Here is a 27557-nt window from a genome sequence, read left to right on the forward strand (position 1 = left end):
TCATCATTGTGTCAAATTAATTTAAACCCCACTGAGCTGTTTTAGATCTTTATATTACCATCACGATTACAATTTTTTATTTATTTTTTATTACATTTTCTTTCAGAAATGAAAACTGACACGTCACACATTTACTTTGTGAGATGTTCAACAATGTTCAACAAACCTCCGAGAACTTCACAAAACAGCATTTATGAAATTATTACATAACAGTATGTGCTAGTTAGATGACTGTTTAATCAATTCATTGACAATTATAATACAGTGGATATGCAAGAAAATCCCTTAAAGAATTGTGATCTGTGAAGTCTGGACAAATAAAATCAAAACGACATGCGTGAAGTGTCTACTTGCTGTATGTCGACTGTTCAGTCCAGTAGATGGATTGTATGTCAGATTTTGCAACCAACTGAAAGATTTCTGATGGCTGCAACAGAAATCTTGCACACCACATTTCCTACAAATATTTTCACAACCATTATGTCATTATATATAGTCATCGGTCACAACTATTATGTGTCTACTTCATGTGTATTTCATTCGTGACTCAACAGACTGAACATCTCACTTATACAGTATGAAATATGAGCCACAAGTAGGCCAAATCTAACTGTGTGTTAACATAGTTTGCACACATGCAATTTTAAAAATTATTCTACAAACCTTTAAGTTCTTTCAACACTTTGAAAATGATCAAATTGCAGGGTTTGGAAAAGCATTTTCCCTGTTTTGCAACATTTATCGGTAATGTAAATACATTTATTTATTTTTTACAAATCTTTTTGTATTAAATAAAATTTTATATCACTTGATATTTTATTTTAACAATGAGAGGTTGCTGAATAAATAAACTACGTTTTCAGTTGCCTAACCATCTGATCATAAGCGAAGCTGTTGCTATTCATCACTGTGACATTTTGACTTGTTCTCTAAAGGAACTCAATAACCCACAAAAGTGTACTAAAATTGAAAAATGAAACAAAATGTAGAGCTACAATTGTAGTTGAATGTATTAGTTATTATTCTTACATAAAGGCTCTAAATACTTTATTCACCCTTAATAATACATACAGACTGCGCAGTTCAGTGCAGTTAAAGCACAGATGGTAAAAGTGTCCCATGTGAAATCTAAATACTTAAAGTAACATGGAGAGCGTTGCATTTAATGCATGTATTAAAGCACTGCCTAAAACTATGCAGTCCTTAAAACATTAAGAAAATGCAATGCTTTTCTATTACTCTAGCCAACTTGCCTTTTGTGCAAATAATCTCAGAAACAAATGTGACTCTTGCTCAGTATCATTTGCAACATAAATGACATTCAGTGACAAATGTAATTTCTCCAGTTCTTATTCCACTGTTCAAGCGAACTGCATTTCTCTAATGAGAGTTTTAGGAAGACATTCATGCATCTTGCTAGAGAATAAAGCAGAATTAGTCTCTTCGGATCTTGACACAAGACCTTTAGTCCTTGTTCTTTGTTGTACATGTCTAAAGAACTTGCCACTTAGCTATTATGGCTGCAAAGTGGGAAATCTCTATCTGTGAAGATGAAAATGCCAGGATTTCCAGGTTGGCCTTTTAGTGTCTCAGTTATCAAGTTAAATGGAGGTTCCTTGTTAGGATGAACATGAACAAGGATTTACTGTATATGCATCACATTCTGTTTAATTTTATATAGCAGTGTGCAAAATTCTGACCTTAATTTATTAGTAGATTGACCAGGTCAGTTAATACTAATGCAAAGTAAACGATATACAGTACCTCATTACTTGATGCTTACTGCTTTTTTGGATGAATATTCCAGGCAAGACTCATAGGGAATCATTGTCAATGCACTTTTCCTCTTAGGCTTTTACAACCTAATGTTCCCTCCTGTAAATGTTTCCTTTCTGGGTGTTTTATGATCCCACTCTCAGCTCTGCCCTTAAACTCTCCCCCTCATATCCTGCCCCTCTCATTAGACTGATGTGCTAGATTGGTATTCCCATCAGTGGCCCTCCCAAGGATGAATCCCGCTTCTTGTCAATTTAGGCTATTTATTACAGCGGGGCTAAATAGAAATTTCACAGCTCATGTATTGTTCAGCTAACTGGTTCAGCCGAAGGTTTTGTTCTGCGTCGATTTCTTTTTTCTTCCACCTGACTTCATGCATCTTCATAATTTATTAGTCTTTTTAATCATTTTTGTATTGACTGTTTAATTACTTAAGTTATGCATAGAAAAGAACTCAATCTCTCATCTTGTAATGACTGAAAATATTGTTTCAGTCTTTTAATAGTTCAGTAGGTCCTTGGTCTTTAATATGACACTCCGTCTTAGGGAAAGGATTGAGCTTAGTGGATAGTTTGTGTTATTCATTACAATAAAGAATAAAGTACCCTGCAAAAGTGTGGGGTTTTTGTGCAATGGCAGAAAAATTATACATAGTTTTAAAATATTACAAATACAAATCTGAAACAGTTGTGTTTTTTTTATCAAGCCCCTGTGAGTTGATGCTTTTATTGGGAAATTTGGAACTGCAAGTCTTTTGCTTAATCAGTGCACAAGTGATAATAAAAAGTTAATTCAACACAGTCATTTGGTTAAAAATTTTATCAGTACTGTCAGTTGTGGTAGAAAAATAAGTAAAACTAATGCAATTGAGTTTTTTATCAGCACACAGAATTGATTACATTCAGTTATATTTTTATTAACATTAATGTTTTTCTGAAATGGTTTCAAAAGTAATCAGTCATTTAAATTTTTCATAGATTTTAGAAAAAATTCCATTAGAGTTTATCATTACTATCATGCTCATGTAATCCTGAATGATATTGTCCATTCCTGATTAAAAACCTCCCAATTTAAAAGACAAAATATCTTTAAGAATACAGGGCAGTTCTTCTTCTGCCTGCTTTAAAGGCAGACTGTCTGGATGACGATAACTGACTCACTAATTCTGTGCTTATTTGTTGAAGAATGTCTGTACCTTTCAGATTCTCCTATTCTCTGTTCTGTCATGTGTTCACGCTGACCTGAATCTCAGAAAGCCTGGATTCAAAATCGGGTGCAGCAGCACAACATGTGGATGAGTGCACAAAGAAATCTCCAGTCAGAGCTGCCAGTAAGACGTGAAGATATGTGAAGACTTTTTTATTTTTATCTCGAGTATTTTAGAAACACGTGTACTTATCTTTTTTTTTTCTTTCTTGCTCCGATACGCAGAGGCAAAAAGTGGTTTTACAGACGATTGTTGGCTTTTACATATCTGCACACACAAACCAACCCAACCACAGATTGACTGTTTCATCCACAGCCGGTCATGGAGGCGGATGTTTGCCGGCCTCTCTTCCTGCTGTCTGTTTAATAATTCAACACACCTGAGCAGAAACACATTTGCCCTATCAGCTCCTGTTTGGCCAGCAGAGCGTGGAGATGGCGTTACAAGCTCCCAGCCTGCCTCCCTCTTGCTTGTTAAACCCCCCACCGCTCCCCTCATACCTCATCCCACCGCTCGCGCTCCACTTCATGCCTCTATTTCTGCCAGAAATTAAAGTAATGAAACAATAAATGCGCTCCCCTCCTCTCACCGCTAAAGTAGAGAGACAAAACAAAATCATGTTGCGTTTTCTTTGATGTATTATGAAATTGGTAAATTAAACATCAAATGCAACGACCCCACTGATCTGCAATAGATGTGAAAACATCAAACGAGCGTACTCGTATTGCATTCAATAATGCAACCCTGCACAAAAATTAGGCCTGTCAGCAAACCTCCTAAATTCAGTGTACCTCTAACAAGAAAATATTAAAATTGGAATCATTTTAATATGATTGAAATGATTCCTTGGAGGAAGTCTATTACGGTTTTCCTGTGGAGACGCAGCTTTTCTCAGCTCTGTAGGAGCAACTATGATTTTGTTTTAATACAAGATTAACAATAACAATGATAATAGTAATAATAATAGCATACGGTGCAAGACTAACAAAACAGAAAATACTGTGCAGCTATTAGAAATAAAAAATATCAGACTCGCAATCCTAGGGATGTGCAACTGAGTTGGCTCACTTTTTAAAAATGTGCATAATGAGCATGTGTGTAACATTTTAAGAGACAGACTATTTACAATACAGTATGTCACTTGATGCTCCAGAGATTCTGTCGCGGCCTTCTGTTCCAAAAAGCCAAAAATTCCAATAAAGAAACAAACTACAAAAATGTAGCATAAATGGCCACAACGGATTTCGTATGTTTCCTCATGTTTGAGGAAACAAACATCTGTCACTTACCCTAACATTGTGAATACATCTTTAATAAATAAAAAGATTTTTTTAAAAAAAAGAATCAAATCATTTAATTTAGGGAACTTTTAATGCAAGGTTAAGAATAAAGTCTAAAAATAACTTTATGACCTCACAAGTCCGTAAACCCAGTGAGGTGCAGATATAAAAAAATCTGTGGTAGTCTAATTGTGGTAGTTGGAGCAGCAGGAGGCAGTGACTCTAAAGTAGATGAATTAAAAAATCCCGTTGTTTGTATAGCACACCTGAGCCATTCAGTCGTCGGGCTGCTTCCCTGTCCCAAGGGGTCGGTGGGCAGCTGTTTCTTGCTAGTTTAGTGGTGCCACGCTGGCCTACCTGTAGCTCTGCAACAGTTCCTGTTCTCTTTGTTCTTGGTGGCTCTTTCTCCTGGGAATTCATCACTCTGCTGGCTCAAAGCCCATTAAACAGACTCATTCTGTGTGTGTGTAAGCATCTATGAGACCAGACGCTGGTTGCGTCTGCATTCCCTGTCCACAAACAGGCTAATGATGCACAAATTGAACGAAAATAGAAAAGGGAGAATTTCAATAAGCGCCCAGCCTTTTTCCTTCCCGCAGGGTCAATAATTCAGTGAATGCACAAGTGTTCCATCTGTTTCAGGCTATTTCCCAATATAAAGTCATTATTGCATCTATTAGTTCACTAAATTTTTGTGTTTGGGTTTCTGATCATCGAACGCAGAGGTGTTTCATCATGTTCAGGTTCTCGGATTCCAGTTGTTCATTATCAGTTTGTCTCATGTAACAAACAGGATTTTCAAGCACAAACGCTGTTTTTTCAGAACCTGCCTATTGTTATGTCTGGATTACAATTCAACGCTCAGCTGAGCACTTCATATAGCAGCTGAACAGAGAAGGTCTGCTTGTTTCAGCTTCCCTATTGTGTTAAGAAGCAGACAGGGGAGGGGACATTTTGTAGACTGTAAAGGATTGTAGAAAATTTTAGTTGAGTGATGTCTCCCATAAACATACAGTATTTTCCGTTGGTTAATTATGTGAGAGCAAAAACATTTAATCTGTAAAATTATACCTAAGTCTCTTCTTTTGAAGTCTTTTTTATGAGTGTATTATAAAAGAAGGCTTTTTTCTGCACAGTTGGAGATCTCTGTGGGGATTTCCTTGTTAAATAAAGGAAAAATAAACAAAAGAGTAAAACAGAGAATACTACAGTTTCCAAATGCACACAGGTTTTCCTTTAATGGCCTACCTGTTTTATTACAAACTGACCTCAACCTGCTTTGTGCAGTGGCAGCAGTTTTGCATGTAAAAGCATAGTGCTTACCGCAGGCGTACCTGTCTGCTTGCAACACCTGACTGCTGTTGTAGAGTACACACTGAGTCCCTGAAGGTCCTGCCAATGCAAATTCAGTTATATTAATTACAGCATTCCTAATGGGAGATAGAGAAAAGGGTTTGGAGGTTAAAAGTGGTGACTATGTCAGGTTTTGTAAGACAGAAAGACAGAATTTGGGCTTCCTTGTGTTATTCTACTTTCTATTAATCAACAAAGATTACGGTATTATTATTATTTTTGCCTGAAACATATTTTTATATTATACAGTAGAGATGTCATTTAATCGGTTAACTTTGCAAGAATATAAACTGTGGCAGTTTATATTTTCTGAATTCCTAAAATAACTGGGCATATTTAGATTTTTATACTCTTTAACTTATTTTCAGCTTCTTTGCAGGGGTCTAAATAATGACTAATACAAACAGACAGTCACACTGATTCTCCTTGTGTGTATTGTAAAATAACATGCAGTCCTAGTACAGGTGTACAGGAGGTTAAAATACTTTCCAAAAAGTAATTATGGCTTTGATAACACAAATGTACGTAGCTGTGCAAGTGGAAGCCCATTCTGGGCTCATTGAGTTAGAAAAGGCCCTTAACGTCAAGATGATGAAAAATCATCTCCTCCATTGAAGGACACAGTCACATTGAGCGAAACTCAGATTTACATACAACAGACAAAAGGCAGACTATTTAAATCACTGTCATGTGGCGAGGGATGTGACAGAGATGAAGGAGGTTTGTTATTAGCTGCTCCCTTTGAGCGGCCTGCGGAGGCCAAGACACGGATCTTTGATTAAAGTGCAGCGGGGCTGAAGGCTGAGATGCTCCCTGCTGGGAGGATTTAGTTGTAGAAGAGGTAGGAGGTCAAAGTGTAACCCGGAGGAGAGCACAACTGAGACACATTTCACCAAATGCACAACAAACTTTCTGAGATGAACTTAAAATATTTCAACATTAATCATTAGCTATAATAGAATAATTTATTAATATCCATTATGTTGGATCAGTAGGAAATCCCAATGCAGTAATGTTAAGGTCAACAATCTGATATTCAAGCTTTTGTGTCCCTAAATCTTAAGCAATGCAATGTGAGACAATGCAAAAGAAACCTAACAATAACAGCCTGTTTTAATAAAAGCAAAACATTCTAATTACTCAAAATGACACTGCCATTGTTTTTTTGTTTTTTTTTGCATAGTAAGCCAAAAAACAAACGAACAAACAAAGAATCTTCAATAAAATATGTTATATATGAAGTAGTTGCTGCTTTGTAGCCTGTGGGGTCCCATTTGTAAAGTTAAACAGTCAAATTAACTGCAGTAATTTTTGTTATTTAGCTTCTGATAAGGGAACAAAATGGGGGTTCATTTTCCAAACTCATATTTTTATCATTTTATTCTTTCATTTTTTAATGCCACAATTTCAAGCTAAATATTGAATTGACAAAATGTTAAACAGCTGAAACTATCTAAGTTTCTCAGGGTCATTGTAGGTGGTTATGAATGTGGGTAGGAAGAACTTCCTGTTGTGGCCATTATTACAACAAATCTGATGAAACGTCCGGCTAAAGACTCTGTTGTTGTACTGCTGTTTTGTGCTGAGGATGCTCAAGGTTGTCCATTTTGTTGTTCATTTTATAAACAATCCTTCTTCACAATAATCTCCAGAGATGCTAACACAGTACCAAGAATCACTCTTCTTTTTTTAGCCATTTGGTGACAACCATATTTTTGACTTGGACAACAGCCAGTTTATCCTCTCTGTTATTCTCTGTCCAGTAGAGAGAAGCAACAGTCTCTGTGTTTTCTCTTCTGTGTAGCTGAGGTCGATGCTTTCTCTTGGTAAACTGGGTCAGGGCTGTATATGGGGATAATTACGCATCTTTGACCAGCTGTCCTTGAGCAGGAAATGAATATTTCACTGTTATATGCGAGGTCATTGCATTTGTTGTTCTGATTTAAAATACTCCATCACAGATGTGCAGGCACATACACATTCAGGATGACAAAATGCTATAACACACAAAACAAACAGGTGTATGCTCACAATCACATCAAGGACAACATCTTTCTGTGAGTAAACTGAGACAGAATGGGTCTCTAGTATCCAAGTATCAGAAATGGTCTTAAATATGTTGTCCTTGATTTATCCTTCTGGTTCTGTTCAGGGAATCTTTCTGTTTATTCGCTGATCCACAGTAGGGACAAAAGTGCAGCAACAGTACTGTAAAACTGAACAAGTCTATTACAAAAAACAAAAATGGTAAAGCCATCCTTTATTGCCCCCCAGGCACTCAGGAGATTGTTGCCATGGTGTCCATTTGATCACAACATTTCTTTGTTTTTTCAGTCAAAATGAGCTTTCTTGACCTCATCTTACAAAAAGTAGGAATGGGAGGTGTTAAATTAATATTTATTCTATACTTACTGCTAAGTTAAGACCTTCAAATGCAAGTCTAACTGAAGTGACAAACAAGGAAGCGAATGTCTTGACTTAAAATTTCAAGTACAATAAGCAAAATTACAGGTATACTTCAGATATCAGTTACCATCCCAATCTGTCACTAAATACAATGTAATAAGACTGCACAGGTTGTTACAAAAATATAGTGCTGTGAAAAATATAGAATAGCTGTTCAATTCAACTCTAGTCATTTATTTTCACGCCAGATTACTGTTTCATCAATTAGTGTCTGGTTGGTTTTCTAGAAGTCTGCTTTTATCTTGTGCTTTTGTCTTTAGAGATAGTCTGTCAGTGAAAACACACAGAGAGAGTTTTTCACGACTGGTAATATATTTACACCCCACTTTGATTAAAAAACAAACAAATAAAAAATGTAATTTAATTGCTCATCAGCAGCAGACTCAACATTAATCACTGTCCATCATCTGTCCAACTAATAAATGTGTATTTTTCTTTAACATGAGTATGATGTGTGCTGTTTGCTTCTATATCTAAAAATGGACAAGACATCTAAACTAAAGCAGGTTTTCAAGCTGTGCTTCTCAGCATGCATTGGTGTTATCTCAATTTTCACTGAGTCATACCTGCCAAAATGTAGCAGAAATCTCTGGAATGCACATCTGGGGAGTCGGTTTTACAGCAATCTGGCAGTGACCCTGAGCCAAGTCTGCACCCTGTGACAAGTGATGGCTTATTAAGCCACATAAAGTACGACAACAGTTTAAGTTTAACAAAACACAAAAAATTAGTTAGAACAATTTGAATAGTGAAATTTGACTATTGTATTTTTCTCGTCTTTATCCAGGCCCCTCAGCTTGGCACCCTGATGGGCGTCTACATGCCCTGCATCCAGAACATTTTCGGAGTGATCCTTTTCCTCAGGATGACCTGGCTGGTTGGAATCGGAGGTGTCATCGGGACCTTCATCATCGTCTTCATGTGTTGTGCCACTGTGAGTCTTTTGCCTACTTTCACTTTTAGACTTCTATTGTCTTAATGCTCAAGTTGTCGTGAACTCTAAAAATTGTAAAGCAACATCTGTCCCAGGAGTAATAAAGATTCGTAAGAAATTACTATGGGAATATATTTATATTGCAAGCTATTTGTATTTTGTCACTTTCAGGGAATTGAATATGCATTAAATTTATTTGAATGTGAATGTGAATATGCTTGAGATTCTGTAAACCTAATAATTCCAGAAATAGATCTTTTATTTATTTTTAGACACTTGAATAGACATTAGTTACCTCAGTAGGCATTATCATGCCGCTGCTGCATCCATGTTGTTAAACCAGTGTTATTAAAACACTGGAATATGGGTTGAAGCCTGATTCCTAGAAATTGGTACTGACTTCTGCCTTGTTTTGTTTAATCCTAATTTATGAGATCTAATTTATGGGATTTTATGTGCTTTCACTGTTCTGAAGGGGAAGCTGCTGATGAAACATTTATTGGTTGCCTTTTCAGATACAGATTAGTTGGTTTGTTGCATATTTATTAGAGGAACAATGTAATGTGGGTTTAGGTTGTAGTAGACAATATTATTCATATTTATCATGACGCCAAGCCTGGTGGAGCTGTGTGTTATGTTTACCTGGCCAGAAATCCAGCAAGCAAGTGTGTGCAAATATACAGAGTGTTAGCTTTAAATAGTTACTGCTATTCCGCTGTCCTGTGCTGGTTTGTACTTGCTAGAAAATTGTGTGCATCTGTTAATATCGTGGCTGTTTACATCCAAACACAAACAGAGCTATCTATTCTTGAAGTAAACAAAACAGCAATTTCAAGAGTGTATTTTTTACATCAAGTCATTGTCTGCACAAATGCTGTTTCATAATATTTCCAACTGTGAGAATGACCCGCATCAGAGAGTCTGTCAAATGAAAATGTGGATTGCAACTGTGAAGAAACTGGCTGGCAAACTGTTTGCAAATTTCCCAAAAATATATCTGATGGTTATACGTAAAAATAACTTCAGAAAGCGCAGAAAATAATTTAAAAAATAAAGCTCTATAACAAAGAGACATCTTTGATGCTCAACTGGATTCTACAGATTCCCACATGCATGTAGCAGCAAATAAAGCAAACTCCTTACTACAAGGACAAGGACTACATACTATATATCCAGTGTTGCAGAAAATACAGACACAGGTACTAGACACTGTAAAAACAAGAAAACTGAAGATGAAACACCTTGATGTTCTATCGTTCCTATTACTGTCACTGTCATGGTGAATTCAGGCCTTCCCATGACCTTGAGACTAAAATTACAGCCCTATCCCACAGAGTCCTGCTGTTAGTTATCTGTGTGGATTTTCACACCGATTGTGTTTGACTTGTTTGATGAAATCCATCGTCAAGGAACAAATATTGCAATTTTCCTTTGAAATTGTAAAACTGTAACCCTTTTCAGAGCAAATCTTACAAAAATACAACCACCATCATTTGTGCGGGTCGGGGCCCAAAGCAACCCACAAATACCTGAAATCCTTAAATACTTGAGATCCATTTTATAATTGTTTGTTAGTAGTTCCGTCACCAAATATACTTCAATATGCATTAATACACAGAGTGGAAACCCTCTTGTCATTACCAAAAAATCTAACATCCACTGTCTTCCTCATCTCTGCTGCTAGGGGTACAGCCAATCAGCACCAAAGGAAATAAATGGCACTCCTGCATTGGTTACTTTGCAAATGCCAGCCAGTAGAATGTCAATTAGCCCTGCCAGAAGGTATTTCTGAAATATGAAGACATTTTATCATCCAGTGAAATTGGGACTTTTAACGGTATCATGTGAGCTCAAAGCACTTTTATACTTTGTAGCAACAATGGGAGCTAATATTGAGCTAGCATGTGGCGACAGTGGGAAGAACGTGCTTCATTTTCCTAACAGAAAGAACCATTGAGTAGAACAGAAAAAACAATCCAAAACATATGGGCCACAGCCTACAAAAAGCAGAAACAAAATCAACCTCCTTCCTTTGCCATCTTAGTCCCAAACCTAAATCCTAAAATAACCTGTGGGATGAGCTGAAGAGAAGAGACCCAAATCTTTCTGGAGAGAAGAAGGAACTAACAGTCCCTCTCTCTAAGTACTCTAACCAAGAGGACTAAGTGTACTTGTAGACATTTTAAATAAATAAAATGATATACTCATATTTTATTACTGTTTGAAATATTTAGAACTTCAGAAACTGAACTCAATCACATTGCATTGAAACCCTCTCATTTCTCCCAGAGAATGACGCATGAGGACTGAAATTTTAAAAAGTGTGAAAAAGCTGGTTCAGCCTCAGATTGACAAGAAGCCAGTAAACACACATCATTTTTATATCCTCACTCACTTTAACAGCATAATGCCCCTCCGTGTACACACCTGATTAAAGCCTGAAACACACACTCTCTTTTCAGTCTCATGCACACACACAGCGCTTATCAGTCACACCAAGCTCAGAGCAGAGCCCCGGGGCGATAAGCCAGAGCGTGAACAGTGCATGAGAAACCCCCCACTCCCAACACATACACGCATACACACACCTCTCTCCTCCTGAGTGTATTACATAACATATAACCACTGAGACCTCCAGGGGTTGCCAGCCGCATGATGAAGGAGTGCATGTGTGTGCAGTGATTCCCACCTGATTGAAAGCCACAGGACTTGTGTAAAGGAATCGTGGCTGCAGCAATAGTCCATGTTTTATTCAGTGATGGGATATTACTGACAGCACGCTTTTCATTAGCTGCTCAGTCACAGCTGCACATATCTGTTACCGAACACACATACACGTCCTAATTTTTGCTGTCAAGCAGCCTTTTGACAGATTATTAACGAGGCTCGGCGCTTTTTTCCAGGAAATCTTTATTAAATAAAAAGTGTGCCTCCATGTGGAACTGCTCTGACACCGTTAACCATGAAATGATATGCAAAAGTCAACATAGCGCAGCATTCTGCAAGTTGGTATATTCAAACATCTGGTGTGTGTGCGTCTTTATCTGACATAATAAATTTAGGCTTGTCAGGAAGATAAAGAGACAGTTCATATTCTGGATGTAAACTTGTCAGTTGTTTTTCCATTCTCATTACTCCCAGGTCATGAATCCTAATGCTGCCAAGAAAAGGGTCAACTGACTCATTTAAATGTTTCGGATGATTTTTTTTTCCTTTTGTGTCTTTCAGTTTTCATTCCAATCTCTTTCCATTCCTCAGTTTCTCTGTGGTTTGTTCAGTAATTTTTCTCTCATCACTCTGCTTCTCTCTTCTCTTTGTTTCCACGTACCATCCATCTTGCTCCTGTTCTGCCTGAGTTGTCAGCCTCTTTTGCTTTTCACAAAATCTTTTTGCATCCGGCACATTAGCCTAAAAGTGATAATCCTCTGCATCTGCTTCATCTGACACTCTTGCTTTCCTCTGCAAGCCTTCCACTGGGACGTCATGTGATGAAGTGCATACTGAAATGCAGCAGCATGAAAAAGTTCCCTAACAGATTTGTTCAAAATGTTTCAGATTTGTGACCAAGATAAGCTTAGCCAATCCAAAAAAGCAATTCTCAAATGGTGCTTTAGAAAAAGGTCAGTGCTACCTTTATTAAATTTGAATTTGTTTCACCAAGAAATCACTTAAATAGAACCTGTGTGACAGCAGGAAGTAGGATAACATTATCTCAAAGAGCAGCAGATTGACTCCAGTTTTGAATCTTACTACACAAAAACAGTGAAGACATGGAAAAGTGGAAAATCTCCACACAAATGCCTGTCAAAGGTTCTTCAACAGTCCTTTTATGATTAATCCAAAACATCACAAATAACAGAACCATATTAAAAGCATTGAAGGTCTCAGTTACCTCAGTTAAATTCACAATTAATGATTCATCAACAACACAAAAGCTGGGCAAAATAGCATCTATCGTAATGCTAGAAGGTGAAAACCCCTGCTGGCCAAAACAGCATTACCAAAAAAAATAAAAAATCTTGATCCTCAAGATTTTTGGGAAAATATTTTGTTCACTGCCCAGGCAAAAGCTTGCTTTTAGAAAGAGATGGGTCCCTCCACATTTCCTACCTACATTCAAACATTGTGGTGGTGGTTGTGTGACAGCCTGGGGCTGTTTTGCTGTTTCAAGACGTGAATGACTTGCCATAATTGAAGGAATGTTGAAAAAGGTCCCTTTAGGTAAAAACAAAACTGAAAACATACAATGACAAATGGAACGCACAGGGAGTCAGGGCAGAAGAGCAGAACAAAATGATATGAGGAATCATGGCACAAATGGAAAGATCCAGCAACTGTAGAAAGTGAAAGAGGAGCTTAAATACTAAACGAGAAGTGTAAATGAAAAAAACAGCTAATTACAGGTGAAGGGATGCAGCTGGGAAAGAGAGTAAAGAATTAACAGCTGAGATAGGAAGCAGAATAGAAGGGTGAGGATGAGGTAAAAAAAACAAACAAATAAACATATACAGTATATATGAAAGGGGAAATGAAAGCTGAACAGTAACAGAAATAAATACTAATCTAATTAAACACATTCAACAAAATAACTGAACAAGAGAAAAACTAAAATGGAAAGATAAAAAAACAAAAAGTAAAGAAATGATCAAAACAGAAAATAACTGAAGCTTAAAAATCCAAACACCTATGGATCATAACATTTTGTATTTAATCAGGTTTCCTCAAATACTTCAATTTGTGTTTAAGTGTGACAACAAAGAGATAACAAAATAAATCTGTAAAAGAGCAAATACTGTCGCACCGGACTGTCGGTACTATAATACACCATCGAAATGGCAAATTTCTACTTCTCAAAGATTTTCTGCATTTGAGAAACAAAGCATGCTAAGAATGCAAGCACTAAGGGAACTGGACGACCTCTAGTCATGTCTAAACTAATTTCTGCTCAGCTCTGAGGTCAACAAAAGGCCACATCAGTTTGTATCTCAGGGACAAAAGATGTCCTTTGTAGTCACAGTTATGGAGCAACAAAACCAATCTGCCCTTCTTTTATATTGTATTTCCCATAAAACATTGCTTTAGCTCATTTGTCTCCATGTTGGCTTAGAAATGAGTGATGCTCTTCTCCTGCTTAGACCACATTTGGAGGAAAATTACACTTCTCTATGATATGTGAGCTTTGTGCAATTGTACCTCATGTGGCTGAGACAGATGGCACGGCAGCATAATCTGACGTTGTCTGCTGGCTCCCTCACAGACCAGAGGGGCCGTGGGTTCAAGTGAGTCCAGGGGGACAGACTCCAGGTTTCATAGAGAGATATGAGTTTGAGCCAACTGAAATATGACTTATGCTATATTACACAGACACATGAAAAAAAATTCCCAATTTCAGATTTACTTAACACAGGGAAATCACATGCTGTTTCCTCAATGGTGGTTTCTGTACACCAAAAGGCGGCTGATTCAGTAATAAGTTTGTAATGTTTACTATGCATAACAGGATGCTTCAAAATGGAAAAATTTGACTTTCATTAAGAATTATTCATAAAATAAAACCTGAGGAAAGATTCACTTGGTGAGTTTTGTTAGCTTTCTCGATATTTCCCTAATCTATTGAAAGACTAAACTCTGGATGTTTTTTTCGCTGAAAACTTGACTTATTGACCCAGAACATCCCTTCTTCTTTTTTTTTTTACTGAGCTCTATGCCTGGGGAGATTTTACTTTGACACATCAAGTGTTTTTTGAAGCAGCAGGTATCAACCAATCACAGTTGAGACTGTCCATGGTGGTTGCCATTGTCTCTACCAAGAAGTTTGGTTTCTTTTGTTTACTAACATATAAAAACATAAAAACATTTAACTCCAGTGCCTGAATGGCTTGTGAAATTATCTGAAGTTAGCATCCACTGATTCAATTTTGCCTTAAAAAAGCCGTATTAACTGCTGGTTATAGCAGAAATTAAAATTGAGGAAAACATTAAATGATAAGCTAAGGTGTTATATTCTGTATATCATCCTTAACAACAATTATTAACCCTGTGAGTATTATTAAAAAGCACAGGTTAGGCCCTTTACAGAAACCACAACAACAAGAAGTGATATTGATCTTATTACATTTCATTGTTCCGCTGGGTAAACTTTGGCTATGGTGTTTTTATGGATGCTGCTTTGACAAATTTCACCAACCTAAACACTGTTTTAATCTACATCAATTAAAGGCTGCAGAAGATGCTAACCTCAGTGAATCCTACTATAGTAGAGAACTTTATCTCTTCACCTGTCCAATAGGTTTGCCATAAATCCCCAAGTTTTATGCCAGAACTGTGTCTCTGGTATGAATAAATGAAGGTATTACAAATGTCTTCAAACTTGTCTTACATAATTTGATTTGTTTTATTTCCAGTTACTGTGGCTGGAATAAGCAGTGCTGCATTAATGTGAAGCATGCCCATTGTACTGCACATTTATCCTCATATACGGTACCAACAGCATAAATTGCACAATTCAATTGATTACTGTTCTCTACAGTTGCATGGTGATTCAGTGATTGGGTATTTGTGTGGCTGCAGCCCACATCAGATAAAACACTTAAACAATTACTGTCTTATCTGCAGGGCTGGGAGAAGAGCTTGTGGCCTCATTATGGCCAGATTAGACCGAAATTCAGAGCCTTACTCACTTCTCAGTCCAATGGGCCCTCAGGTGGCTCTAACCACATTACAGTGTTCACAGAGGCGAATGTGATGCAAGTTAAACATAATTCTGAGCATTCTGCATTCTGTTGTAGAAAAATTATCAGAATGTGTTGATTTGTCCATTGTATCTGGCAACGAATGCTCTGAAAATGGAAATGAGATTTTAATGTCCCATCAGAGACTTACATTATAAGTTTACAGTTAAACTTTGAAATTTCATAGCGAAGCTGACAAAAGGAACCAGTTTATGCTCTACATACACATAAGTATACAAGTCAGAAAGTTGCATAAAATAGAAGTTGGCCTACTTAGCTATTAAAATAGTATGACTTAATATTGGATACCACTCCATAATACAATCTGTACTTTCCTGGTACTTACATGTTATTAACCAATTATTTTCTGTTATTTATTTGATATTTCCTAAACATTTACAGAAAACCTTTCACAAACATACGTTTTAGTTAAGTTCACCAGTTATTTCCTGACACTTTCCCAGAACTTGCACTATCTAGAAACTTACCCTTACATTCTAGAACTTACAAAGAACATTTACTGAACATTTTGAGGGTGCTTATAAAAATTACTTTTGATAACTTGTGGTATACTTTCTGGAACCAACATGATTCTTTCAGGAGGCACATTTAATTTCCTGTGTTCATGAAATTTAACAGTTTTAATTAACAAAGACAATCCAGGTCAGATAGTTGTCACAAAACCAACCTCTAATAGTAATTAGATGTGGAAGAAAGTAATAAGCAACAAGCTACATTTAAGTTTCATAAATTAATTATAGGTTCCAGGAATGTACCATGCAATATCTTTTAAGGCTCCCTGTAATATCTAAAAAGACCTGAGAGATAAAAAAGGTGGCTTAGTAACGATCTACAACCGCTAAGTTCTGTGAATATAAAACATATTTGTTTCAGCAAGGTGAGGCTTTAATGTGTTACCAGTAATTTCATCATCCATCCATCCATCAAATGTTTGCACCCATATCTCAGTGCAGGGTTTCTCAGACCATATTCAAATAGGTATAAAAAATCCTCAGAGTTATGCATTTTGTACCATTTCAGCAAAGTCTGGGTGTCAATAAATGTTTTTCTTCATTTTCTTCAAGGTTAGCTTTTGAAATGCCACTCTTACTATTATTGCCTACATGTAATCTGCATATATCAGTGAAAATTTCTGTAAAACCAAACTAAATCTAAATTTTAAATTACCACAAAGGAAAACAGTATCAATTTGATTTCCTTGTAAGGATTTAAAGCATAGTGTTACAAAGAACATAAGATAGTCGCTGTTGCTGTTGTTAATTTTATTGCCGAGTGCTTTTTCCGTTAAACTGTAAATAAAGTAAGAAAAAACAAAACATCAATACTTAGTATTGCAGAATTCAATCAACACAAACTTAAACATAGATTTATTAGCTAGGCTTGACTAACCAGTTATAAGGCAGTTTATTCTTAGAACACTTCGTCATATAATAAACATCGGCATTCAACTATCAGTGCAGCAAACACAGCTAGCATTGGGCTAATTAGCGCTAGCAAATTCAGAAAGTTCACGCTTGGAACAGACAACAAAAAACTCATCTCCCCACAACTTACAGCATTAATAACTCACCACGTTGGGCAACACTCATGAACGCCAGTAGAATATGATTTTATTGTAGCTTCAGCTTGTTAGTTTAAGCTAACGGCAGTCTCGGTGCATTACTGACCTGCCGTAAGTTTTTTCTTTTGTTTCACCGCCCCTCCACAACCAATGCGAAACAACTACAGAGCCCCCTAGCGGAATGGGAGGACTGAATCCAACACATAGAGAAAAGCTAACTTATTCTTACAAAAAAGTTAGCCAGCACAATAGCTTATAAAACGTAGCTTTTGACAAAGAAGCAGAAAAAGATGGCCTAAACGTTTTGAGATAAAGTGAATGCAGCAAGATTTGAAGATGACTGAAAACCAAGTTTTTTCAAATCCAGTTGTCTAGAAGTTTTGTTCAAATATCCAGGTATCTTTTATGCAGCACAGGCATTTTTTCTCTTTAATCCATCCCTTGTAATAGAAAAGTCAAAAAGCTGGAGGATAAGAACTGTTTTGTGAAAGGGCATTTAAATCTTCCAGTTTCTCACATCTCCTCCTCTCTTCTTTTCTTTCTGTCTGTGCTGCTCTCCTTCATGTGGTGACAATGCAAAAAGACACTCAGAAACCGAATAATGGTGTTTGAAAGAATAATGAAATCTTATTGCAGCCTTTGTACTGTCAAACACATGGTCTTTCTTTCGGTCTCAGTCACTCACATGGCTATTCGCTTTGTCTTTGTTTCACCCCCATGCCTGTTCTTCCACTCACTGCACGCGTCTCTTCCTCCTATCCTCTGCAGGGCAGCCAGGGCCGGCTGTCAGTGTTACAGGCAGCTCCACTCAAGCGTGCACTTACATTTCTGATGGTGTTTTTCTCCCACTCAGTACCAGACTTAACATTAGAATCGTGATTGGTTTCTGTTGGTTCACATAGAGTTGTTGACAGGCCCTGTTGTAATATTATATATACCGTCAACCAGCAGGAAGCATGAGCTTTTAGCATAGCTGTAAACCGTCAGTCTTCCTGCCCTCATGGATGTGCGTAATTTCAGTATTCTATTTTGGCCGGTGCAGAAATATCTCAACTATGGGTTGCAGCAGGGTGAATTAAATGAATTCCCCTTTTACACCACTGAGATTTTTTTTTGTTGTTTCTCTGTTGATTTCTCATCTTTGTACCTCACTACAACAGCATGCTGTGCAGTGTGGTTAAAAACATTACTGCAATGTACAAGTGAAAATGAAATAAACAATTGCGCTGGTTTTCTGAAAAGTCATGTCTTTAAAAGACAGAAAATAATTTAGCAAAAATCTGACAAAATCAAAGACATAAATCATTCTTCAACTCAGCATTTAATCCATGCCAAATCAGTTAAAATATCTTTAGAAATCAATTTGCTGTTGATTACATTTTTTTCCATTTGTCAAAGTAGCCTATGGTTTGTCTTCTATTTTTACAGTTTCAGCTATTGAAGTATGAAAAATATGTTTCTTTAGCTTCATTTATTTGTAGCCATAATTGATTCATCTCTTGGATTTTAGAGTCATTTGTTCTGCAATAATTCATAGATTGGATATAACTTGATTGTCACCATAAAAGAAACTAATGTCCAAAAACCTTCAAAAGATTTCTTGAAAACCCAGAAAAAATTTCAATAAAATCACTTTCACTGACTGCAAGAAAATGTTTTGAAGGAAAATGAAGACTGTAAGAATGTCCATGGTCTGTTAGATACCCAGGTTGATGATTAATTAGATCCAGGTTTCATATGTATAACTACTGGGACTGACCTAGATATCATTGAGTTTTAGATACATAGAGAACTCAGAGTCTGTCATTAGTGAAACAAGAAAATTAAAAAGGGGTCAGAGTTTATGTTGCATGTTATGAATAGCGAACACAGATATGTTGAATGCTTAGCCATGAATTGTGCCTGAAACATAAATTTGAAGGGGATATCCAATAGCTTTAATGATTCATCAGTGTCACAAGCCAAGCATTTAATTTCTCCATTACTTTGGTTCATGAGTAAATGCACTCAAAATGATATACATTACCAGCTGCAGCTGTACCCTGCAATGACAGCTATCTATCGGATATTATAGTGACGTGTTGCAGAGCTAAGGCTTGCCGTTGCCTGTCTTTGTGCTTGCATAATAAACACTGTCAGTGTTTGTTGTCAGCAGTCCTCATGACCTTGCTGATTCCAGGATTTAACTCTCGACCCTGCTGCTCATACATTCTGGGACAGACGGTCACTGAAGGCTCCCAGTAGTAGATGTACCACCAGTACATCTCCACATCCAGTGAAACTCTTGTTAATCATATAAAGATGAAAATAAATTCATATTTGAATTGTTTACATTATAAGAGTAACAGTTGTATTTTGATGACATAGAGATCTGTTCTGTTCTTTTCTTAGAGAATACAAAATCAGAAATGTTTTTAAAACCAGTGTTTCTTGATGTTGCACTAAATGTACCTAATCTAAATCTCATGTTTTCTAAATGTTTCAGTGTGAGATTATGCTACTGCAAAAAAAGGTTATTTTATTTTATTTAAATGTTTTTGCATAGAGTGCATCCAGAAAGTATTCACAGCTCTTCACCATTTCCACATTTTGTTTGTTGATACAACCTTATTCCAAATTGCATTAAATTAATCTCTTTCCTCAAAATTCTACACAGAAATACCCCATCATGACAATATTTAAGAAAACATTTGAGGGCTTTGCAGATATTAAATATAGAAAACAAAAAATTTCACATTGACATAAATATTTACAACCTTTATACTTTGTAGATCCACCAACAAAGTGGATCAACAGTATTTCTTTGCAATACTCCTCAAGTGCCATGAGGTTGGATAGGACATTAATATAGAGTAAACTAAGGTTGCAATATAACAAAATGTTGAAAAAATGAAGCACCATAAATACTTTCCAGATGCAGTCTATATTTACTATGAGCTCAGAGCATACTTTAGGTTTTATGTAACATTTGGTGAAGGCATAAAACAATGGTATTTGATGAGAATTTAAGAAACATTTTTATCATAATAATAAGCAGATTCTGATGAAGATGTAATATGTTTTTTCTCTCCCTCTCCTTGAAGACGATGCTGACTGCCATCTCGATGAGTGCCATCGCTACCAATGGAGTAGTGCCAGGTGGGTGAGCAGACGCCGGCGCCACACAGTCATCACCGTTTGATGCTGCCCGCTTCTAAATTTTCCCTTTTCACGGATTGCTTTTGGCACATTCCTCCCTGCACAGCTTGATATATTCAGAAACATTAGGATCTTTAGTCTGTGATCTTGTGCTCTTTAACTTTCTCGTCACACATTATTTACACAAAATAAAGTATCTGCCAAATTCCTGCCAGTAGGACCCAAATCTGCACATTTGGATCCGTGTGACGATGCATCGCTGTACGCATGCGGTCTGTAATGTGGAGCTACGTAGTAATAATGGTCCACATCTTATGTTCAGCAGGGGCCACAGCAAATTACAGGCTTGTGAAAGAGCTTGGATCTGAACACCCATTATAAGCGTCTGGCGTAAAATGGGTGGCAGCCTTTATGTTGTTGGGAAGTGCTGATTAGGGTCTATTTATTTATGCACAATTAATTAATTGGCACAATGTTTCACATAAATATAAAGGCGCTGTATTAACAAGTAAGAATAAGAAGAGGTTAGTAGCACAACACAATTATACACCAGTGTTCCCTGTAATATCAAAGGATTAATGCATTACTAATATTAATTATGGAAAGGTGAATATTTATAAAACTTATAAGTGTATTAATCAAACTTGCACAAACTTTGAGGTTTATTCCATTTGTTTTTGAAGTGATGTACAAATGATCCACTATTATTTCTTGTTGATTGGTGGTAACCTGATTCTCATTCTGAACACTAAATCTGCTTGGATAATCAAGTTATCATAAACAAATCACTAAACTGGTGGAAAGTATAGAGTAAATTATATAGCTGATTAAAATAAACTTGAATAGATGTATATTACAGCTAACTCAGTCATAAAGAAAACATATGCATGCCAATGTTACTCCTGTGTCTGTTTTTAGCTGGTGGCTCCTACTACATGATTTCCCGTTCACTGGGCCCTGAGTTTGGTGGAGCAGTGGGGATCTGCTTCTACCTGGGAACCACCTACGCTGGAGCCATGTACATCCTGGGAGCCATTGAGCTGCTGCTGGTATGAATCATCTTACCAAGATTACTGGGTTCCCTCTCTCCTAATACTCAATTTTCCCAAATGAAAATAGTTTTGAGCTCAGCCTCATACACCAAGCTGGTTATTTTGCAAACTGCAAAATAAACTTGCAGCTTGCCATCACCTGCTGGTCCATATTACTTATTGCAGTTGTGTGCCCACATTCCCTTTCAGCAGCTTAAAGGCATATTATTATTATTATTATTATTATTATTATTATTATTGATAATAACTCTAAAACATCAGTTTTCTAAACACATTCCAGACATCTGTTAGCTTGCAAAATGTTTTGCTTCATACAGGCGGTTTTCATATCCTAAAAGGTTCAGTACAAGAAAACCAAAACTGCAAAAGTACAAAACAACTTTTTGTAATTTTTGTTTTTTATTTATTTATCTATGTCATCCACTCATGCTATCTCTCAACTAAACACATTCAAATTATATCAGTCCTTTACTAAAGGAGAATATTCCTACATTTCCTTCCTCCAAGTATTCTTACATTAGTTATACAGAAATAATTTGTTTTCACAAAAATCTTCCAATAAATAAGTTATGGAGCCAATATTTGAAATTGTTTACCAGCATTTATTAAGTTAAGATCTAATTAATTTAGTCTTCTGTACAAATCATGTGGTATTGTAATAAAAATAATGCTTGTACAGCTGAAATCAGTCTTCTCCCACTCAAACAATGGAGTCAGGAATATCTTGAGATATTTCTGCTGCAGCGTTCCCATGCCAACCCCGATTGCTTGTTAATCTTATCCGTGCTTGTCTCTATTTTTGTTGCTCAGCAGCAGGAAGATGATCCTCGCATTTTTAATCCTGACCACAAACCTACAAGTGGCCTAAATTTTCTAACCGGGGAAAAAGCTGTCTATCTACAAAACAGGCGGTAGACCAGCGTGGACACGGCCAAAAAATAAAACCGCTCATAAACCGTCTGCATGCATGATGTTAAGAAATTAATGTCAGCTTTACAGTCTGCTTTGTACTAGATGAAAATCCTTCATCCTCACCGATAATCGAAGCCATTTTAGTCTCACATTCTGTACATATTGTTAACAGATTACTTGAATATATTTCAGAAAGTGTTATCATTCCTCCGTCCTCCTTTCTTCTTCTGCCTTTTGTTTCTCTTGTCTTCCTCTGCAGCCCAACATCCTGCAAGGAATTTTGGGATAATTATGCAGCTGATGCATTAATGAGAGATCTAGATACTGACAGGCTTACAGAGGCATTCTCTCCAACAGCTCTGACGATGACTATTTTATGATTAAAATATTTTATTCTGTTATCAGTCGTTCTCCTTCCGCTTGTCTCTTAAGGTCATGCAGAGTTTGATCATACCTGGAGGTTAATATTGTCTTCTGGGTCAAAGCTGGCTTAGTTTCCATTGTAAAACAATCCCGTCGGAATAGTGCGGAACAGACTGACACGGTCCCCATTTGAATACATTTCATCCTCCAATCCTCAGCCAAGAACACAAACCGAAGTTGCTATTTTCGGAAGTATGAAGAGTTCAAAGTGAAGCAGGAGATTTTTTTTGTTTTTTTTTTGTCTGGTGATGTGCCGTTATTCAGATCAGATCAGCTTTTCAAACCAAATGTCTGAGCTGAGCCGTAGCGCTCCACTCATTCTTGGCACTTTTAAAAATAACCTTTTTACAATGATTAAATGGTTTGTGGTGGAAACCTAACGGTTGTTTTTTTTTTTTTTAAAAATAGGGAAGAAACTCCCATGCTTATGTAACTACAATGCTATGAATCATCACGAGTTGATGACAGATACTGATGGTAATTGTGGGTTTACAGTTTGATGTGATGGGGCTATTCTTGGATTTAGTAATAGTAGAAGTGTATTAATGACACTTAAGTTTCAAATATAAATTTTCTTGCTTGAATTCTTCTTGAATTCCTTATTAAATTGGGTTAAAATAGCAATAGTGTGCAACAGAGGATTGTTAATGGAAGAATCACGAGTTTTACTCTCTCCTCACCTTATTCTTCCTGCTCCTGGCTTCTTTTTTATGATTCCCTGAGTCTATTTTCCCCTGGTTGACAGGTAATACATTTTTCCGCTAACAGTTCACAAGAAGACCAAGATTCTAGCGTTAAGTCTGCCAGTTGAAATCCCCTGACACGCTGTGGAAAATGAGAAGTGAAAGTGAAACAACCACCTCCAAGATGCCCCCTGGCAAAAATCAGATTTTTCATAAGAAAAAGTGTGTTTTATGTGTGACCCCCCTCTATGTTTAGATCTACATAGCTCCCAAAGCAGCCATCTTCCCCCTGGAGGGCCTGGAGGGTGCCGAGGCAGAAGCCGCCCTGCTGAACAACATGCGCGTGTATGGGACCATCCTGCTGACCTCCATGGCCACTGTGGTATTTGTTGGCGTCAAGTATGTGAACAAGCTGGCCCTGGTGTTTCTGGCCTGTGTCATCCTCTCCATACTGGCCGTCTATGCCGGAGTCATCAAGACCGGCATTGACCCACCCGATTTCCCGTAAGTGAGACAACTAAGACAGAACAGCAGAAGAAAATCAACCATAAATCAAATCGTTAGACATCTGAAAATTCATGTTACTCTTCAAATCGATACTGCTGAAGAAAAAAACAACACATAGAAACAAAACAACGTTTTATGATTTGCAGCAAACTTGATTAATGTTGTATTAAATGAGTCACTACTATAGAACACTGTCTCGGATATCTCTATCCTTGCTTATGTGCACAGCATCATACAGTATTATGCATAGATGTTTGATTTCCTAATATTGCTCCTATAAATGCTACAGATCAGTACCTCTTTTTTTGTATCCGGTTATCTTTGTCATAGCACAACATTATGAAGCATGGTCTGAAAAATGAAGAAAGAGGACAAGTCAAGGAAAAAAGTAGTGTTAGACCTAAAAAAAACAATACATGCAGCAAATGCGGTATCTGAAAGACATGTCTGCATGAAATGCTAAATTTAGAAAAGAATCCTCCCAGCAGATCTGAAAGATGCCTAATTTTGGAGAGCATACTGCATGCCAGAAGTATAATGTTTTGCTACTTGTTGGTAAAATACAGATATGCACTTATTAGGTTTTTCCTGGCCAATATCTATTTCTGCTTTTCTGATTTCTGCATTTTTCCAGACAAAAATGAAGAAATGATTATACTTTTTACTACAGAGCATATGAGCATAACCTGGATTTTTCTTTTTACTAAATGTGCATTTTAGTACATGCTTTAAGTCAATTCTGTTAGTTTAAGAGTTTTCAGTGACCACTGATCAGAGCCAATTAAGGGAAGATTATTTTACAAGACAGTCTGGCCCATTTGAAGCAAATTAAAAATAAATGACATGATTGTTTTTTTTTCTCAGATATCCAGATTAACTTAAACTACAGAATTTAGTAGATCAACAGAGAACAACTTCCTTTTAAAGACAAAGTTCTACATTTAAAACAGAAAACCTTCATTTACTGTTTTTGGTTTTTATGTTATTTACAAAGTAAATAATCATATTTGCTGTATTTACTACAGTATTGTATATATGCCAAATTTGCTGCGTAAAATCAAATCAGACCGCAATAATGTGAATATGCAGTATTTTGTGATTTGAAGAAGCCCAAAAATTTTTTCCACAGCGTTTGTATATTGGGGAATCGCACTTTGGTGTGGAAGAACTTTGATGTTTGTGCCAAAACCATTGAGACCGCTAATGGGACAATCACCACCCAGCTGTGGCGCATGTTCTGTGACTCACCTTTCTTGAACGCTACCTGCGACAAATATTTCGTGGCCAACAACGTGACTCAGATCCAGGGAATTCCCGGGGTTACCAGCGGAGTCCTGGCAGGTGGGTCCAACTGTTTTGGATCTGCTAGTGTTTACATCTTTCCAAAGTGAGAACAAAAGTTAGGTTTTGTTATGCATTGCTTGGGTTATTTACTGAAGCTTTGGCAATTGAACATCCAAAGACTGAAGCTTCATTTTAAAAAAATCAATTTTAAAGAAGGCGGGGGGAAAAGTGTTTTGATATTGCTTTTTTCAGTGAAACAAATTTCTTCTGTTCAGGGTAGAAGTGAAAATTTCTCTTTCACTGATTGCAGCATAGAATTTGTTTATATCTTTTAATATAATGTGGTATAAAAGCTCTGTCATTTTCTTACAAGGACACCAGGTTTTGGATCAAGCAGTTTTGTTCTTCAAAGCTGGAAGTGTTTTGTAGCCAGACACAGTTCACTTCACTCACAGCTTTTCCTGCAGAGTGGTTCCAAACTCTTAGCTTTAGAAAGCGCAGAGCTAGATTAACCTTATTTGACTCTGATATTTAACAATAAAACCCTGCATTAATCATAAGGTAAGGACTGTGCCCTTTAAAAATGATTCGTCGCTCCTGAAACTGTTCTTATTTTGCTGTTCAGAGTAGATTTACTGTGACATTTCTATGTATGGATCAAGAACAACCTTTATTATCACAGTTAATGACATCTAAAACTGATTAGCTCCCTCATTAAAGATTGCGTTCTGTTAAAGAGGTTGAAGAAGGACAAAAGCAGTACTAATTCAGGGCTGCTGGGCTGCCTGCAGTTTCCCCAATCAACTATTTTGACTTTGGAGGTGTTTTTGTCGTGATTCCAACTGAGGACTTCTGTGAGCACAAGAGAAAAACAGTCGGCTGACCTCAGAGTTACTAAAATATCATAGTTAAAAAAACATTTCTGATTTTCATAATTGTAGGGAAGCAAAAAATTAAACAATGTCCTGTTTTCTGGATAGATTAATTGAATTAACACAATACTTTTTGTTAGCTTCTTCTTATGTAGTGACCGGTGTGGACCATTATTCTTGTCAACACATTTTATCACCAACAGACAACCTGTTTGGGACCTACTATGAGAAGGGGGATCTGATTGCCAAACCTCTCCTGGAGTCAGTGGAGGACCATGATGACCCTCTGACCAACGCTAACCGCTACGTGTTAGCTGACATCACCAGCTTCTTCACTCTGCTGGTTGGCATTTACTTCCCATCAGTGACAGGTGACAATTGCTTCTAGTTATTTTCTTTTTTATTATTTGCTTATAGGTCCTTGTGTTGCGATAAACTAGTGATAAGGCCTGAAACATGTGGGTAGTTATGGACCCAGACCTGAATCTTCACAGACATATAAAGATAATTACAAAGTTGGCCTTTTATCACCTGAAGAACATTTCTAGGATAAAAGGACTAATGTCCCAGCAATCTATCAGCAATTTATCTTTTATTACATTGATTACTTACTATCTGATTGATTTTCTTTTGGGACACCTAAAAAATTCAGACAGCTGCAGCTGATTCAGACTGCTGCTTCTTACTGAAACTAGGACAATAGAGCACATATTCCAGGTCTAAAGTTCTTACACTGTCTCCCTATAACTCAGAGAGTAGACTTTAAAATACTTAGTTTATATAGTTTATAAATCACTGAACAACATAGCACCAAAATAAATCAAACACCCGTTGTCATTGGATCAACCTTCCAGACCACTCAGGTCTTCTGGTTCTGTCCTGCTCTGCATTCAGCTGAATGATGTTGCAGTAATCTGAAAAACTTAGTTCCTTTAAATCAAAGCTAAAACCTCACCTGCTTAGACTTACGGTAATAATAAATGGAACATCGATTCTTGATGATGGCATTTAACAAAATGCCCTGTTGCTGAAATGTGCTATGGACACAAATCTGTCTTGTCCTCATTCAATATCAAATTAACAAAACTTTTATGTGTATGCATTTGTAATCTTGGTGCTGTTTGCTTCAACTTTCTCCACAGGAATCATGGCTGGATCTAATCGCTCCGGCGATCTGCGTGATGCCCAGAAGTCAATCCCCATTGGAACCATTGCAGCCATCACAACCACCTCCTTTGTCTGTATCCTCGTATGACTGCACCTTCAGCACCACACTCATCCTCAAAACAAGAACGTTGTAAAAATAGATTACACTACTTTAAGAAATGCCGCCTAGGTTGTCCTATGTCAGTCAGAT

The 27557-nt window shown here is 36.9% G+C and overlaps 1 protein-coding gene across 3 annotated transcripts in view; it reads left to right on the plus strand.

Moving 5' to 3' along the window:
* The window catches only part of LOC102230568 (solute carrier family 12 member 5-like), a 142788-nt gene that overhangs the window by 101424 nt on the left and 13807 nt on the right, over positions 1-27557 (plus strand). For all 3 annotated transcript variants that reach the window (XM_023325297.1, XM_023325298.1, XM_023325299.1), the window contains exons 4-10: positions 8870-9016; positions 20413-20467; positions 21386-21516; positions 23794-24041; positions 25174-25385; positions 26404-26571; positions 27343-27441. In XM_023325297.1, the coding sequence (XP_023181065.1) occupies positions 8870-9016; positions 20413-20467; positions 21386-21516; positions 23794-24041; positions 25174-25385; positions 26404-26571; positions 27343-27441 (1060 nt within the window). The remainder of the gene's footprint in view (positions 1-8869; positions 9017-20412; positions 20468-21385; positions 21517-23793; positions 24042-25173; positions 25386-26403; positions 26572-27342; positions 27442-27557) is intronic.

Source organism: Xiphophorus maculatus, chromosome 20 (genome assembly GCF_002775205.1).
Source record: "Xiphophorus maculatus strain JP 163 A chromosome 20, X_maculatus-5.0-male, whole genome shotgun sequence".
Classification (NCBI taxonomy): Eukaryota; Metazoa; Chordata; class Actinopteri; order Cyprinodontiformes; family Poeciliidae; genus Xiphophorus; species Xiphophorus maculatus.